The sequence below is a fragment of the Dasypus novemcinctus genome, chromosome 3 (assembly GCF_030445035.2).
Source record: "Dasypus novemcinctus isolate mDasNov1 chromosome 3, mDasNov1.1.hap2, whole genome shotgun sequence".
Classification (NCBI taxonomy): Eukaryota; Metazoa; Chordata; class Mammalia; order Cingulata; family Dasypodidae; genus Dasypus; species Dasypus novemcinctus.
This window is the reverse complement of record NC_080675.1, coordinates 38,642,621-38,661,382: the sequence shown is the minus strand read 5'-3', so window position 1 is coordinate 38,661,382 and position 18,762 is coordinate 38,642,621. Positions and strand designations below refer to the sequence as shown.

Here is an 18,762-nt window from a genome sequence, read left to right as displayed (position 1 = left end):
GTTTTTGAGTGAGAAAGTACTCTTATGGTACCTTGGGTTGGTCTCTTTAAGACCTGGTAACTGTCAGCTTCTATCCCAAATAAATACCCTTTATAAAGGCCAACAGAGATCTGTTACTTTGCATCAGCGTTCCATTGGCTGAATAATATACTCCCCAAGGAAGGTACTTTCTAGTTTCCACAATGCCTTTGGATGACCAAGAAGTAATAACTATGTTAGTAAATGGAATCCCACTTTAGTAGAACTGGGGTCAAGTGCAAGTGCAACAATCATGATTCTACAAGGAAACAGTGCTCAGAATCATCCTGGATGAACATCTGGTTTACTCAATTGGGTAAGCACTTAGACCAACACTGCTGGCCAAGAGAGCTATATAAAAGATGAACAAATTACAATGTTGCAGGGTGATATTATTATTGATTCTCTGCTTCTACATGCTTCTTCTACCCTTGGTTGTTACCCTCAGCCAGACTCCAAATTTCCTGAAAGAGATTTGATCTGAGACCTAAGGCTTTTAAACAGCATGAATTTAACACATAGGGCATGTTAGACCATGTTTTGGACACTATTTCAGACGTGACCACTTCCTGTTCCTTTACCTGATTTTTTTTGGTGTTTGTACATATATTAGACAGTCAGCTGAAACCCGCAATTATTGAGCAGGTTGTGCATGAACAATGCCCAATTTTTTAGTGTGAGTGGCTATGACTCAAACAGAGGCATTAAGAAATGGTATATCAGCGACCAATGGGTTCTTATGTGATGGAGGCACAGAAAAAATAGAAGACCAAAGGATTATATGTGGAATACCAGAATACCACCACTTTAGCACAATCCAAGAATAATAATTCCAATAGTGGAAATCGGAGCATTTGGCCTTATTAAATACCTAAAATTGTCCTGGACCTCTTCTTTTGATCATCACTAAACCCTAAAAAATTTCCTTCATTTCCGAATATAAAATAGGGACTTTGCCCATGATCACATAGTTAGCAGGCAAGAGAATCATTGTTGAATTCACATCCATATTAATAAAAGCTGTTGATTTTCCTACTATAACACCTCCAAGTATTATTTTTATATACATTTGTTAAACAGCCAATAATTAAACAACCCTCAAAAATCTTAGTGCATAATCAATGGAATTTTTTTTAAAAGTCCTTGAAACTTGAAATAAAGGCATAAAGAATTTGATTTACAAAAGGAGCACCTATATAATTTAGGGTCCAAATATTTAATAACAGGCCCTCTTTTTACTGTACCCAAGAGTTATTACCATCACCTGTAAGAGGATACAGAATATGACCAGACCTGGAAAGTTAACCAAATTTAAATGCATAACACCCTTTTATAATCACAAAGACACTTTATTTCATGATGACCTCCTCAGAATAGCTAAAGGATTATGCACCTGACAGAGTAATTATTGATCACTTTCCCATTAAGTAACAGTGTTTTTATCCTTTGGAGTGGGCTATGCTTGATCTTCAGTGTTAGGAGCAGTACTTTGCTTTGTCATTTTGTATGCATATTGTCCTGCTTTTGAAAGGCTACCAATGATAAAGACAGCCATAAAAAGAGCAAGACGAATCAGTATCATAAGCAGTGGCTTGTTTACATTAACAAGTATCTTGGTTCTAATACCAAATTCTCTGTCAGGTGGAGGGCCACTATCGACACTGCCACCTAATCCTGTCCTATCACATTTTGGTGGTCTCCAACCACGCTGACAGTGACAATGTTTCCTGCTGTTGCATACACCTTTGAAATTGCATCTCTTCACATCACAGTCATAGTCCAGGTCTTGAAAATAAGTACAATTCTGGTCTAAACAGTATCTTCCTGGGCCACATGATGCACCATCCACTACAAGGCCCATGTATGGCAATTCAGTTCCAAAGTGTGCTTCATATCCAAAGCATTTTTCTTCTTTAATTCCTGGTACTATTATGTGACGAAATGTAGTGTGCTCACCTCCACCAGGGATATGGTTAGAACTACTACAGTGCAGCATTCCACAAAAAATATCATCCTCTTCACATTTAACAGGTTGTCCTCCCCCTCGTTGAACCCTCACTCCACAGTTTCCAAAACGGTCACCTATTACATTGAACTTGCTATAGCATGCTGGTACAGCGTCTTTTACTTGGTAGCCAAAGAGGGCTTGACACTGCATGTCACGATCACTGCAGTTTCCTCTCATACAAACGGCTGTTGGTGAGCATGGGGTTCCATCCTGGACTTGTAAGTCTTCTGGGCACATCTTCTTTTTTCCATCACAGTATTCTGGTAGATCACAAATACCAAGTATTTCTCTGCAAATTGTTCCAGGAGGAGCATATCTACAGTTCTTGCAGCACCCTCCCTCATCACAAACACTGCCTAAGGTGAGGGCACAGTTGGTCCCACAGCACTTATCTGCAGAACATTCTTTAAAGGAGCCACAGTCACATTCTTCCCCGCTATTTACAATCTTGTCTCCACAACGAGGAGCTACATAAGGATAATTACCATATGGAATGTTCTGTTGACTCAAACATGGGTCCCACTTATTAAGCCTAAGATGAATTCTGGTATAAGAACAATTGCTCATCTTATCTAAAAGACCAGGGTAAGGAGCCATGACACATTCGGTTCTTCGAAAACAGACACAACCTGATGAATCATGATGAAGGCCCAATATATGACCTAGTGCATGTGCTCCAATTGTTGCAGCCAGAAATATATGATACCTCTCTACAAATACAAATGATGCTCCCCAGTTGGGGTTACATACGCCGTCAAAGAAGGAATAATATGTAGCTCCAACTATTTTATGTCCCGTAAGAAGAAGTGTAGTATCATGAGATAAACCAGCAGAGAAAACATTTCTCATTTTCCATAAACCAAAAGCATTCAGACGATTGTATGGTGTAGAACCTATGTTTAAGTTCACCTTGTCAGATTGATTCCATATTAATATAGCACGTATATTAACATCTAGATGCACTTGACTGTAAATGGTATGAATTACATTGTTCATGTAAAACACATTTTCTATTATAATTGTAACATTATTGTTTAGGTTATATAATGAATTAGAAATGTGATAGTGAACTTTCAGATATTTCCTATGTGGCCACCACAGAGAAACAGGGCCTGCTCTAGGAGTTTCAGCAAATTTTACCTCCTCAAATGCATGATTTATTTCTTCCCTGTCATTCTTACACCTTTCTCCTTGTCCTGATGTTCCTTCTGAAACAAGCAGAGAAACCACATGCTCAAATTTGGAAGAAATCTCCAGGGGTTTGATTTCATAAGTAAAGTCATCCACCTGCATCATGCCACGCAGTCCCCCATGGCAAGTGTCCATTGTGGCCATTGACCCAGGAACCCCCTCCAGGAAGCTGTAGTAGTAGCAATCTCGGGGGACAAAGGGGTAGTCCTCCTGCATGGCACCTTGATCATTATCAGTAATAACTGGAAAATGTCTGGGCAACAGCCCCTTTTTTACCTTCATGCGAACAATGTGTCTTCGGCCATGGAAGCGCATGCCATAGGAGAGCTGGCCTGGCATCTCAGCTCCACCCACCCTGTGGGGCATCTTCCTGGGGATCACAACTTCAGATGAAGTGAAACGCCATACAGGTGGATCATCATTGCAGCAGACAGAGGACAAGAGTGCCCAGAATATATGGAGCAAGAGAGCACCTCTCAGGAGGGTCTGGGCCCAGGCAGGCTCCATTAGTGTGTGGGCCTGAGACCAGAGAAAATCAGGTGGGAGGAAGGTAGACAGTATAAAACAGCAAAATTCCCAGCAAGGCTGACATGAGGAGATTTCAGCAGAGCTGGCCTTAACCTGATTGGCTGAGGGGCAGGGAGATATTATTACGTAACAATTGAGGGCCCGTTAGGGGAGGCTTAGCGAGCTGAGGACTCTAGGGCAAGAGACTTAGAGAAGAAGGAAAACAAGGGGAACTAAAAGGTCACATATTCTCTTGAGGAAGTCACAGAAGAAGAATGTGTGTGTAGGGTGCAATTTTAGGACAGTATAATGAGTGTTTCCTCAAATTTTAATGAGGTAAGGAGTTTGAACTTAATTAAAATAAGGAAATGTCAACAATGATGAGGCTAGAGTAATCTTCTTGAAAGGAGAACTAATCTGATTCACACTTTATAGAAACAGAGTGGTGTTGGAGTGATGGGAAAATCATATAAATAGATGTCATGAATTTAAAATGTGGATGTATAATTATTTAATAATTTCTTAATGCAGTTACTTAATATCTACCCGAGGATCCAGAAATTCCATTCCTAGGATTTGCCCAAATAGTATTCTATATGAATATTCTTAGAAGCATTATTCATAAATTTATTCCAAAACTGGAAATAAAAATGATTCCTCGATAAGCAACTGGGTAGAGACCTGTACTACATTCATTCAATGAAATTATCCTCAGTTATATGAGAGACCGTATATACAAATGGACAACAGCCAGGAAATTCTTACCCACTATTGCCAGAAACCAGACCAGTGCTTTGTATAATTTCAGTCTCTTTCAATTTATTGAAACTTGCTTTGTGACTCAACAATGGTCTATCCTGGAGAATGATCCATGAGCACTTGAGAAGAATGTAAATCCTGCTGTGTTGGTGTTCTGTATATGTCTGTTAGGCCTAGTTGATTTATCATATTATTCAAGATCTGTCTGTTTATTGATTCTCTGTGTAGGTGTTCTATCTCTTGATGAGAATGGTGTAAGGAAGGCTGCCAACTATTATTGTAGAGATGTCTATTTTTTCCTTCATTTTTGCCAGCATTTGCCTCATGTGTTTTGAGGCATTTATGATTGTTCTTTCTTCTTGGTAGATTGCCCCTTTCTAAACATGCAGTGTCCTTCTTTGTTTCTTATAACATTTTTGCATATAAAATCTATTTGACTGATATTAGTATTTCTACTCCAGTTCTTCGCTTTCAATCTGTGTCCTGAGTGTCTTATAAAAAGCATGTAGAAGGATCTTTTTTTTAATTTTTAATTTTATTTTTTTATCCATCCTGTCTATCTCTGACTCTTCCCTGGGGACTTTAATCCTTTAACATTCAATGTTATTCTGGTAATGAGTATTTACATCAGCCATTTTATCTTTTGTGTCAAATCTTATTTTTATGTCTATTCTTTATACTTCTAGTTACCTTTATTGATAATTTTCATTTCTATACTTTTCTCCAAGCCTCTCTTGCCTTATTTTCCTTTCAGCCTCAGAACTTCCTTTAGTGTTACCAGTAGAGCAGATCTGTTTTTAACTAACTCTCTCAGTTTCCTTTCTCTGTGGATATTTTTTCTCTTTCATTTTGAGGGGCAGTTTGTCAGATAAATAATTCTTGGCTGGCAGTGTTTCTCTTTCAATATCTTAAATATGTCATGCCACTATCCACTTGCATCCATGGTTTCTGATGGGAAATTAGTACTTAGTCTGAGCATCCCTTGTATGTGTTGAATTGCCTTTCTCTTGCTGTGTTTAGCATACTCTCTTTATCTTTGGCATTTGACATTCTAATTAGTACATGTCTCAGAGTTGTTCTATTAGAATTTCTTCTGTTTGGAGTATGTTGAGCTTCTTGGGCATATATATTCACGTCTTACATAAGAGTTGTGAATTTTTACGGCATTATTTCCTTAAATACTGTCTGCTCCTTTTCCCTTCTCTTCTCCTGGAACGCCCACGATGCAAATACTTGTGCTATCATTCATTTCCCTGAGACCCAGATAAGTTCTTTTCCATTCTTTTCTCTATCTGTTCTTCACTCTGTATGATTTCAGATGTCCTATCTCCTAATTTGTCTGTTGAAATCTGTTCCAGTATGCTGTTAGCATTCTTCTATTAATCTCTTCTCTTGTGACTTTCATTCCCACAAGTTTTTATTTTTTTTGCATGTTTTCAAATTCTTCTTTATGCTCACCCACTTTGTTCTTACTATCCTTTATCTTATCTCTTTAGTCATCTTTTCCTTTCCCTCCTTGAATTGATCTAGGAGATTTGTTTGAACATCTTTGATTAGTTGTTCCAAATTTTGGTATCCTCTGAATTTTTAATTAGTTCCTTTGACTGGGTCATATTTTCCTGTTTCTCAGAAGGCTTGTTATTTTTTTATTAATGACTAGGCATCTGATTACCTTCATGAGTTTATCCAGATGGTCAATTTTTCTCTGTTGCCTAAGGTTTTATTATTGATCGGCTTTGTGTTTCATGTCCTCTTTGACACTCAATTCAACTTCTTCTAGTTCTTTAAGAATCCCCATGCTTAACTGATCAAAATAGAACCAGGGACCCACCAAGGAGGCACAGACCATTTCCAAAGGGCCCTGGGGAGAGGGTCAGGAAAGACTGAAAACATTTTCTTTATTTTTTCTCCAGTGCTGCAGAGCCTCACTTTCCTGGTCTGCCCAGTGGATTGCACAATTCAGCCAACTGTTCCCCACAGGTTTAAGGATGGAGCATGTTTTTTTTTTCACCTTCCACAGCCTCCAAACCTATCTAGACTTTGTTGAAACAATGGTGTTGGGGAGCCCTGTACAGAGTTGTCTGGAACCGCAATTCAAAGCTAGAACCCAGTGAGCTAAATACACTGATCATGAACCATGCTCGACCCTCAGCATTGCCCCTTCCTGATCCTGGGGAGGAAGATTTCCATGTCCCTCTCTGTCTCTGGCACCCTGCCACTGTCAGTACATGAGGTTGCTTGCCTTGAGCATGGGGGATGGATGCCAACCTCTGCCAAAGAAAGTCTTGCCACAGCTTCTCTGTCTCTCTTTTCTGTGCTTTCCTGGATTTCAGAGATTCTGGTGAACACCCAGATGCTGGAAGAAGATAGAGCCTTCACCTCAGTGTTTAAGCAGAGCATAATTGCTGCATAAGCAAAGCAGGCTAGATGGGAAATCAATAGATGGATCTGGAACCTGGCTAGAAGTCCACATGTAATTCAGTACCCACCACACCCAAAATGACTGCCAGAAGATGCTTACGGAATTCTGCCATTTAGAACAAGATTCCTCTGGAAGCCAGCAGAAGCCCTGGATATTTCCCAGAGGCCTTATTAGTGGGCTCACCTGAAGAATTGATGGGTGGGGTAATTAATCAAAACAGCAAACAGCTGGAACTCCTCCCATGCCATTAGCAAAAGGGCAGAAAAAGTAATGGTTCAAAAAGCAAGTTCAGGGAAGCAGATTTGGCTCAAGTGATAGAGTATCTGCCTACCACATGAAATGTCCAGGGTTCAAACCCAGGGCCTCTTGACCCATGTGGAGCTGGTCCACGTGCAGTGCTGATGCGTGCAAGGAGGGCCGTGCCACACAGGGGTGCCCCTGCATAGGGAAGCCCCATGCACAAGGAATGCGCCCCATAAGGAGAGCAGCCCCGCATGAAAAAAGTGCAGCCTGCCCAGGTGTGGCGCTGTACAAACAGAAAGATGATGCAGCAAGATGATGAAACAAAGAGACATGGATTCCCGGTACCACTGACAAGAATCCAAGTGGACACAGAAGAACCCACAGCGAATGGACAGAGAGCAAACACCGGCAAGGAGGGGGGCGTGTAGAAATAAATAAATAAATAAATAAATCTTTTTTTAAAAAAAAGCAAGTGCAAAGGCCAAATCTCTCTTGTGCTCTCTTGCCTTCACCCTGACATGGTGCCAGTCCGTGTGCCTGTTCCTGCCTTTATGCCCTGCTCTTGCCATTTTTCCCCTGCCATGATTACCATGTAAGTAAAACCTGGGCATTTATAATCTATAATGGGAAATTATAGTCTATAAATCAGCCCACTTTATCACTTTTCAGTCCCTTACTCTCTACCTGAGGCCAATGATCTGCATTTCCTCCCATTTCTCTTCCCTCCCTACCTTAATAAATCACTGGCCTAACAAACCTGATGTGCTCCTGAAATTCATTTCTGCAGCATAGTCAAGAACCTAGACAAAACCTGGTTATACAAGTATCTGGAAAGGATAGGGCTGCCTCTCCATCAGGTTCAGAGGACAAAACATCATTCCACATATGACTCTCAAACCTGGAAACCTAATAGTCTACGCTCTGCAGGGTTTCAGAATTGTTTGGGATACATACCCCCTGTTTTCCTTCCAGTGTCTCCCTATGGGAACGAGAGTGTGTACCCTATGCTTTCCTTCCTTTGTGTTTTGGAAGCACATAACTTGTTCTCTAGATTTCACAGGCCCACAGCCAGAGTGGATTTGTGCCCCAGGACAGATCACATCTGTGGCCAATTTTGATGAGACTTTGTATTTACTACTGTTAAGTGATTTAAAACTTTTGGGATATTGTGGAATCAATGTATTTTGTTTGTGAAAAGCACATGTGTCTTTGGGGTCCAGAGGGTAAGTATGATTATTGAAGCTGTGTCTACCCTAGACAAAAGTGTTCTTAAACTTAATCCACTCTTCTGGGTATGGACCCATTTTAATAGGATCTATTGATGAGACTAGAGGAGTCCTTTTTTAACAGAATGAACACAGAGAGAGGTACAAAGCCATGACGGAATCAAGAAGCTGAAAGCAAAAAAAACCCCAAAAAACCTAAAAAACAAAAAACAAAAACAAAATGAGCAAACCAGGAAACGAAGGGTGTCAACAGCAGATGCTACCATGAGTCTTGCCATGTGGCAGAGGGGCCAAGAATCACCAGCTGGCGATCTTTGGGAAGAAAGTATGACGTTAATAATGCTTTGATTTGGACATTTCCCCAGCTACAACACTGTAAGAGAATGAATTCCCATTGTTTAATCTTAACCCATTTCATGGTATTACTTTGGGCAGACTAGGAAACTAAAACTATCACACATTTTTTTTTTCAAATTCTACTCAATTTATTCATTTTTTTTAATATTTCAAAAATTATGAGGTCCCCATTCACCCCCACCGCCCCCACCCCACCACTCCCCCCACAGTAACACTCTCCCCCATCATCATGACATTGCACCTGGTGAGTACATCTCTGGGCATCGCTGCACCCCATGGCCTGTGGTCCACACCATAGCCTACACTCTCCCACGTTCCATCCAGTGGGCCATAGGAGGACATACAATGTCCGGCAATTGTCCCTGCAGCACCACCCAGGACAACTCCAAGTCCTGAAAATGCCTCCACATCTCATCTCTTCCTCCCATTCCCCACACCCAGGAGCCACCATGGCCACTTTTTCCACACCAATGCCACATTTTCTCAATTATTAACCACAATAGTTCATGAATAGAATATCATTAAGTCCACTCTAATCTTTACTGTATTCCTCCTTCCTGTGGACCTTGGCTTGGTTGTGTCCATCCCACATCTATGTCAAGAGGGGGCTTAGATTCCACATGGATACTGGATGCAATCCTCCTGCTTTCAGTTGTAGGCACTCTAGGCTCCATGGTGTGGTGGTTGACATTCTTCAACTCCATGTTAGCTGAGTGGGGTAAGTCCAATAAACCAGAGTGTAGGAGCTGAAGTCTGTTGAGGCTCAGGGCCTGGCTATCATATTGTCAGTCCAGAGATTCAAATCCCCTAGATATATCTTAAACCCCAGCACCAACTACAATTCCAGTAAAGTAGCATGAAAGGCTTGTGAAAAGAGATCCCATCTGTGTCCAGCTCCATCACACAGAAACACCAGCTCCAAAGAAGGGGCAACTGACATGGCAGTTAACTCCATCTGCCATGACCATAGAACCTGTGGGTCTCTTTAGCCCTCAAGAGAACCAATACCTGGGGTTGTATCTACTTTATCTGTCTCTGGGACTCTGCTCAGGTGTGCATAAGGGCAATCCTTCTGACAACCTCCAGACTCTTTTTTAGAGACTCATAGCCATATAAACTCATTTGTCCTTTACATTTCCCCCTTACTTTAGGTCAAACAGCATTTTTAACTCCTGTTATTATATGTAGACGGGGATATTCTGCTGGTCCACGTTGAACCTTTAATTCAAGGTCATTTTCTAGTTACGTCATCAGCTGGTACTTGGTAGTGATCCCTCGGTGCCAGGGAGGCTCATCCCTGGGTGTCATGTCCCACACTGGGGGGAAGGCATTGCATTTACATCCTGAGTTTGGCTTTGAGACTGGCCACATTTAAGTAACACGGAGGCTGTCAGGAGGGAACTCTTAGGCACAGTGCTGCTCTAGGCCTTGTTCTTATTTCAGGTGTATAAGCTCACAAGCATAGTCATTAGTATCAGGGGCTCACTGTTGGACCCTCATTCCTTCCTGATCCTTGCAATTGCACCTGAGGGACTGCCGCTGCTCCCCTAGGGACCACGACAGAGCCCCCCCCCCCCCCCGGCCAGGAACCCAGTATCCCCCCAGCTGTTGTTTTTAATTGTTTCCACTATGAGTATATCCAAACATTTCCATGCACCCTGGACACATGCCCTGTATAACACCCTGTCAACCATATGTCCCCTGTCACTAACATCCCATACCAGTATTCCTCCGCTGCCATTGTTGAACCACTCTGTGATCCAAAACTTCCTGAAAAGTGAAGCCCAATATAATGTGAGGTTCCCTTACTAGTAAAGTGGAATATAACGATGTGTTTAAAGGTTAGATATAGAATACATATTGATTTGGAAAAATTCTACATGCTATCTTTTTCTTTTCTTTTTTCCTAATTATTGAGCTTCTCTTCACAAGAGCTAGAGATCACAGTAATTCACATATACAATATACAGTACTCCCAAATATCAATTATAAAACCTTTTCCCTTCCACAACGATAATCTTTTAACTTATTCATATCATATTTACTGAAACTGATGTACAGACTCCGAGACAATAGCTTTCAAACAAGGTGACATCTGTGTTTACATTGTGGTCCATACTTTAGGATATACAGTTTTCTAAATTTTTTAGTTATCCTATGTTTTACATTATGGTTTACATTATTAGTCTGTCGGCCCCTATATGTTTTTGGTGTAATATTACATGTTTTATATCCATCCTTGTGTACTCTTGTGAAACACTTCTTTTGCCCTCACATTTACTTTGGTTCCATCTATTCAATATCTATTTCCCCTTCCCTTGGGGCCCACAGTGACAGTCAATCTTCATTTCTTGAGGAGCCATGTTCAGAGATACTTGCAACAGTGTTGAGGGCTTGACCTGCTCAACTCCCCTAATGCCCTGGGAGCTACCCTTTCTCTTGAGAGATACAGTTCCCTCTGTTTGATAGCATTAGTCCTCCCCAGGATGTGGGTCTACCTTCACTCTCATTATATGGGTCTCTACCCAATGGTATAACCCACTCTGGCAAAATGAGCATTCAGATATTCCCTAGGAGTCTGTCCTGCATCAGATTATCCCCTCTGAGTATGTTAAACAGGTGACTTTCCTAATTATATTTTGAAAAGGTTTTCTCAGCATTATACTCTCAACCAACACCTGACAATCTCCTATGTTCGTATGTTGCCCCACCCTCCCCCCAATTTCTTGCGCAATATTACCCATCCGCCCATCCCTAGCCCCCCTCAAACACACAAAGCCCCACCCAAAGGTAACCCTATGCCCCCATTTTATCCCTTCCTTGTACACATACTTAGCTCCAGCTTATCATAGATTTCACCCATATAGATGTCATTTTATATCCTTCCTCTACCCCCAAATTCCTATAAGCCTATCTTCCAGTCTCTACCTCTCTGAGGCAGCTTGCTTATTTCATATCATTGAGGTCATGTAGTATTTGTCCTTCAATACCTGGGTCGCTTCATTCAACATAAGGTTCTCAAGATTCATCCATGTTATCACGTGTGTTTGTAGTGTATTTGTTCTAAAGGCCGAGTAATATACCATTGTATGTATATACCACATTTTACTGATCCACTCATCTGTTGATGGGCATTTGGGTTGATTCCAACTTTTGGCAATAGTGAACAATGCTGCTATGAACTTTGGTGTGCATATGTTGGTTTGTATCCTTGTTTTCAGTTCTACTGGGTATATACCAGCAGTGGTATTGCTGGGTGATATGGCAAATCTATGGTTAGTTTTTTGAGAAACTGCCAAACTGTCCTGCAGAATGGTTGGATCCTTCTGCATTCCCACCAGCAGTGGATGAGTGTTCCCATTCCTCCACATCCTCTCCAGCATTTGTAGTCTTCTGTTTTTTTCATAGCTGCCAACCTTATGGGAGTAAAATGGTATCGCATTGTAGTTTTGATTTGCATTTCCCTGACAGCTAGAGATTTGGATCACTTTTTCATGTGCTTTTTAGTCATTTGTATTTCTTCTTTGGAGAAGTGTCTGTTTAAGTCTTTTTCCCATTTTTTAAATGGGTTGTTTCTCTTTTTATTTTCAAGATATAGGAGTTCTTTATATATGCAAGTTATAAGTCTCTTATCGGATATATGTTTGCCATATATTTTCTCCCATTGTGTAGGTTCCCTTTTTACTTTCTTGACAAACTCCTTTGAGGTGCAGAAGGCTTTAATTTTGAGGAAGTCCCATTTATCTACTTGTTCTTTTGCTGCTCGTGCTTTTGGTGTGATGTTCATGAAGCCATTTCCTATTACAAGGTCTTGTAGATGTTTCCCTACATTGCTTTCCAAGGTCTTTATGGTCTTGGCTCTTATATTTAGGTCTTTGTTCCATCTTGAGTTGATCTTTGTATAAGGTGTGAGATGGTAATCCTCTTTCATTCTTCTACATATGGATATCCAGTTATCCAGACACCATTTGTTGAATAGGCCATTCTCTCCCAGTTGAGAGGGTTTGGTGGCTTTATTGAATATTATATGGCTATATATATGAAGTTCTATGTCAGAACTTTCTATTCAATTCCATTGGTCTGTGTGTCTCTCTTTATTCCAATAGCATGCTGTTTTCACTACTGTAGCTTTGTAGTATGTTTTGAAGTCCGGTAGTGTGATTCCTCCAATTTCGTTTTTCTTTTTCAGTATGTCTTTGGATATTTGGGGCCTCTTTCCTTTCCAAATAAATTTCATAGTTAGTTTTTCTAGTTCCTTAAAGAATGCTGTGTTGATTTTTATTGGGATTGCATTGAATGTGTAGATCAGTTTTGGTAGGATAGACATCTTAATAATATTTAGTCTTCCTACCCATGAACAGGGAATATTCTTCCATTTATATAGGTCTTCTTTGATTTCCTTGAACAGTCTTGTATAGTTCTCACTGTATAAGTTTTTTACATCTTTAGTTAAATTTATTCCTAAATATTTGATTTTTTTATTTACTATTGTGAATGGTATTTGTTTCTTGATTTCCTCCTGATCTTGCTCATTATTGGTGTACAGAAATGCTACTGATTTTTGCACATTGATCTTATAATCTGCTACTTTACTAAAGTCATTTATGAGTTCTAGAAGCTTTATTGTAGACCTCTCACGGTTTTCTATGTATAGGATCATATCATCTGCACATAATGAAATTCTGACTTCTTCCTTTCCAATTTGAATGCCTTTTATATCTGGTTCTTGCCTCAGTGCTTGAGCAAGTACTTCTAAGACAATGTTAAATAGAAGGGGAGACAGTGGGCATCCTTGTCTTATTCCTGACTTTAGAGGGAAGGATTTTAGGATTTCTCCATTTAAATGATGTTGGCTGTAGTTTTTCCATATACACTCTTTATCATGTTCAAAAATTTCCCTTGTATTCTGATCTTTTGGAGTGTTTTTATCAAGAAAGGGTGCTGTATTTTGTCAAATGCTTTTTCTGCATCTATAGATATAATCATGTGATTTTTTTCCTTCAATCTGTTTATATGGTGTATTACATTGTTTGGTTTTCTTCTGTTGAACCATCCTTGCATATCTGGAATGAATCCCACTTGGTCGTGGTGTATAATTCGTTTAATGTGTTGTTGAATACGATTAGCAAGTATTTTGTTAAGTATTTTTGTGTCTAGGTTCATTAGAGAAATTGGTCTGTAATTTTCCTTTCTTGTGTTGTCTTTGTTTGGCTTTGGTACTAGGGTAATGTTGGCATCATAGAATGAGTTAGGCAATGTTCCTTCTGTTTCGATTTTTTGGAATAGTTTCAGCAGGATTGGTGTTAGTTCTTTCTGGAATGTTTTGTAGAATTCACCTTTGAAGCTGTCTGGCCCTCGGCTCTTCTTAGTTGGGAGGTTTTTAATGACTGATTCTATCTCTTTACTTGTGATTGGTTTGTTGAGATCATCAATTTCTTCTTTCATCAATATGGGCTGCTTATGTGTTTCTAGGAATTTGTCCATTTCCTCTGAATTGTCATTTTTGTTGGAATATAGTTTTTCAAAGTATCCTCTTATGATAGTCTTTATTTCTGTTGGGTCAGTGATAATATCTCCTTTCTCATTTCTTATTTTGTGTATTTGCATCTTCTCTCTTTTTTTCTTTGTTAGTCTCGCTAAAGGTTTGTCAATTTTATTGATCTTCTCAATAAACCAGCTCTTGGTCTTGTTTATCTTTTCAAGTGCTTTCTTCTTTTCTATTTCATTTAGTTCTGCTCTTTTCTTTGTTATTTCCTTCCTTCTTCTTCCTGTGGGATTACTTTGTTGTTTTTTTCCTAATTCCTCCAAATGTGCAGTTAGTTCTTCAATTTTTGCTTTTTCTTCTTTTTTGATGTATGAATTTATGGCTATAAATTTCCCTCTCAGTATTGCTTTTGCTGCATCCCATAAATTTTGGTATGTTGTGTTATCATTATCATTTCTTTCAAGGTAGTCATTGATTTCTTTTGAGATTTCCTCTTTGACACACTGTTTTTCGAAGAGTGTGCTGTTTAATTTCCATATCTTGGTGTGAAATCTGGGCCTCTGGCCCTTGCAGATTTCAACTCCACTGTGGTCAGAGATATTATTTTGTATGATTTTGATCTTTCTGAATTCATTAAGCCTTTCTTTGTGGCCTAGTATATGGTCTATCTTGGAGAATGATCCATGTGCGCTTGAGAAAAATGTATATCCTGCTGTGTTTGTGTGTAATGATCTGTATGTCTATTAGATCCAGCTCCTCTAATATACTGTTCAAATATTTTGTTTCTTTAGTGATTCTCTTTTGAGATGTTCTGTCCGGAGTTGATAGTGGTATATTAAAATCCCCCACCATAATTGTAGATGCATCTATTCTTTCACTTAGTTTTTCCAGTGTTTGCCTCACGTATTTAGAGGCGCCCTTGTTAGGAGCATAAATATTTATGATTCTTCGTTCTTCTTGAGAGCTTGTCCCTTTCACTAATATGTAGTATCCTTCTTTGTCTCTCACAATTGTTTCACATTTAAAGTCTATTTTGTCTGATATTAATATAGCTACTCCCGCCTTTTTTTTTGGTTATTGTTTGCTTGTAAGATTGTTTTCCAACCATTCACTTTCAGCCTCCATGAATCTCTGGGTCTAAGATGTGTCTCTTGTAGACAGCATATAGATGGGTCATATTTCCTTATCCAATGTCCCAGTCTGAATCTTTTGATAGGTGAGTTTAATCCATTGACATTCAGTATTATTACTTTCAAGGAATTATTTATGTTAGCCATATTTTGATTTGTTTTTTTCTTCTCTTTTTGTCTTTTTTGTTGCTCTTACACTCTCTTCCAACTCTGTCTGTCCTGTTTTTCCTTTCTTCCTGCAGAACTGCCTTTAGAATTTCTTGAAGGAGAGGTTTCTTATTGGCATGCTCTTTCAATTTCTGTTTATCTGTGACTACTTTGAACTCTCCATCATTTTTGACTGCTAGCTTAGTTGGATAGAGTGTTCTTGGTGGAAATTTTTTTCTTTTAGAACCTTGACTATATCATTACACTGCTTCTTGCCTCCATGGTTTGAGATGAGAAATCAGCACTTAATTTTATGGAGCTTCCCTTGTATGTGATGGTTTTCTTTTCTCTTGCTGCTTTTAGAATTTCTCTTTGTCTTGAGCGTTGGATAATTTGACAAGTATATGTCTTGGGGTGGGCCTTTTGGGGTTTATGATGTTTGGGGTGTGCTGTGCTTCTTGGATATGTACATCTGTCTCTTTCAGTAGATTTGGGAAGTTTTCAGTCCTTATTTCCTGCAACATTCCTTCTGACCCCTTTCCCTTCTCTTCTCCTTCTGGGATGTCTATAATACATATGTTTGTGCATTTTGCATTGTCATTCAGGTCCCTAAGTCCTAGCTGGATTTTTTATATCTTTTTATCGATCAATTCTACTATCTGTTTCATTTCAGATGTACTGTCTTCCGCATTGCTAATTCTCTCCTCTGCCTCTTCTAATCTGCAGCTATTTGCTGCGAGTGTATTTTTGATTTCTTGAACTGTGGTGTTCATCACCATCATATCTGTTATCTTTTTGCATATGTCTGCAATTTCCCCTCCAAGAGTTTTCTTCATATTGTTAACCTCTTCCTTTACTTGATTAAATTTGTCTATGATATATGTTCTGAGATCTTTAATTACTTGTGCGAAGTTCTGCTCCCCTTCCTGGTTTTTAGTTTGTTCATTGGATTCAGCCATGTTTTCCTGATTACTGGTTTGGTTTGTAGATTTATGTTACTGTCTGGTCATCACTTTATCTTTATCTTGATGGGTTTAATCAGTTCCTTAGCTTCTTTGTCTAGTGTTGGGGATTAATTAGCTGTTGTTTTTGTGTAAGTATTATATCTTCTCATTGTCACTTTGTTCTTCTTATTCTAATTTCTTATTGCTGGCTGAGTTCACTTTGAAGGAAAGTATTAGGGCCAGGGAAAGGCAATTGTGTAAGAAAGGAAAATGTGTAAAGTAGTATTGGTAAGAAATGTTAACAGAGCAACAATATGAGATCTGGGAGGATGGATATTAGATTCATGTAAGTTGTGTAGAGTTATAGCAGTAAGTAGAGTACTTATAATGAGGTAGTCGACTGAATATGGGAGGAATATGGTATGAATTAAAAACCTAATGTTTTTGTTAGAGAGGGAAAAAGAAAAGAGAGGCAATAGTTTCAAGAGTGGATAAAAGAAAACAAAACAAAGGTATTAGAAATTAAGAGTTAGATGATTTGGGGATCAAAGAAAGGGAGGTGGAATATAGGAGAGACAGTAGATGATGGAGGATATCAAGACGTGGGCGAAAGGGGACAGTGTAGGTAGCCAAAATCAATTCACACAGAAATGAGGCAATGGAGGATGAGGAATCCCAGCAAATGTGAGGTGTTCCCTGCAGCACCTATTGTATAATTAAGATAAAATAAAATAAGAAGAAAATGAGGGACAAGAGAGAAAAAAATAAAAAAGAGAAGAAGGAAAGAAAGAAAAAGGGGGGTGTTAAAGGGAGGGGAACAAGTAAGGAAAAGAAAAAAGATATAGAACAACAACAGTAACAACAAAACCCCCCCTAAATAACTGAAAAAAAAAAAAGACCTTGGGGGATACAATGGGAGAGAATACTAGGAGATAATGCAATGTTAGCAATCAGGACAATAAAAAATAAAAATTAAAAAATTAAAAAAACAAAACAAAAAAACAAAAAACAAAAAAGAAAAAACGCAAATGTTGAGGTCTAGAACATTCAAGGACCTCAGATGTACCTCAGGGTGTTGTGGATTCAGGGATGGAAAGTCTGTGATACTGCAGACTCAAGAGGTGTGTGTCCCTGGGGTGTGGGCCACCAGGGTTTAGGGGACACAGACCTGGCAACATCAAATCCAGTTAACAGGGATCCTGGGAGCATCGCAGTGCAACACAGCCTTCAGGGATCCCTGCAGCTGGGTGCCAGCCCTATGGGGGAGGTCACATCTGCAAACTCTAACCTATGTGTCAGAGCCCCGCAATTCACCCTCTCACTAGGGTCTCTTGTGTGGCTTTATCACCAATTCGACTTCAGGACACCTCCCGCCTTGCAAACCCCCGAAACAGCCACCTGGGGATGCCTCTACACTGCAGCCAATTTAATGACGCTGCATATCAGCAGCCAGACCCAGGGGGCAGGGCTCTAGCCGGAAGCAGTGATATCAGTGTCGGAAACCGAAATTTCCACACCTCGCAAAAGATTCCCCTAATCGGCTTCCAGATGTCTCCCACCCTGCAGGCCCCTGAAACAGCCTCCTGGTGACGTCTCTTTATTGTGAGCAATTTAAGGCCCCTGCAGATCGGCTGCCGGCCTTGGGGGTGGGGCTCTAGCCAGAAGCGCTATTATTAGTGTCAGAAATAAAAAATTCCTCACCTCACACAAGACTCCCATCTGTCTCCCCAAATTGGTCTGTGAAGGCCTCCTGCCCTTTTAGCTCTCCAATAGCCCGCTCAGGGCTTATGAATTCCCCAGTACCGCAGAGCCTCCAGGAATCTCCACGGAGGTGCTGGTGCCGAGGCTCCGCCCCAGGAGGGAGCGTCCTGCACGCAGCCCCCACCTCCATGTAAGAGAGCCTCAATTTTATCTTATACACTAATTTTCTCTGTTACCTTCCCACCAAATCGATGTCTATATACCTCCTGCCCTGCAAAATCCCGAAACAGCCTGGTCCCGAAGAATTTCCAAAAACTGCCCAGCCGCTTCTTTGCAGGAGAGGCTATCAGGTGCACTCACTCAACCACCATTTTGCCCTGCCCTCCACACATGTTATTTTCTTCTCAATTTAACTTCAGCTCTATAGACATATGAACATACACAGATGCAATATACATGTACACACACACACGTATGCATAGCTCTTTTCCTAACCCTGCACTCTGCTTGAGTAAGCCTTGGATAAACTTAGTGTACTGCCATCCACATATCTTCTCCATACCCAAGTACTCACACTTATAAACATATTCATGTTATTTCACTGTTTTACAGGATCATGTTTTC

General features: G+C 40.0%; 1 protein-coding gene across 1 annotated transcript; it reads right to left on the bottom strand.

The window, feature by feature from the left end:
• Nucleotides 1–1,346: 1,346 nt before the first annotated feature.
• LOC101425842 (disintegrin and metalloproteinase domain-containing protein 30-like) lies at nucleotides 1,347–2,640 on the bottom strand. Its single transcript, XM_004463646.3, has one exon. It carries the CDS (start codon nucleotides 2,621–2,623, stop codon nucleotides 1,475–1,477), a length of 1,149 nt encoding a protein of 382 aa, XP_004463703.3. The 5' UTR covers nucleotides 2,624–2,640; the 3' UTR covers nucleotides 1,347–1,474.
• Between the last annotated feature and the right edge of the window lie 16,122 nt (nucleotides 2,641–18,762).

Bases quoted from the DNA above. Each gene is read 5' to 3' on its own strand.
- LOC101425842 (XM_004463646.3), bottom strand. From the start codon at position 2,623: ATGGCTCCTTACCCTGGTCTTTTAGATAAGATGAGCAATTGTTCTTAT.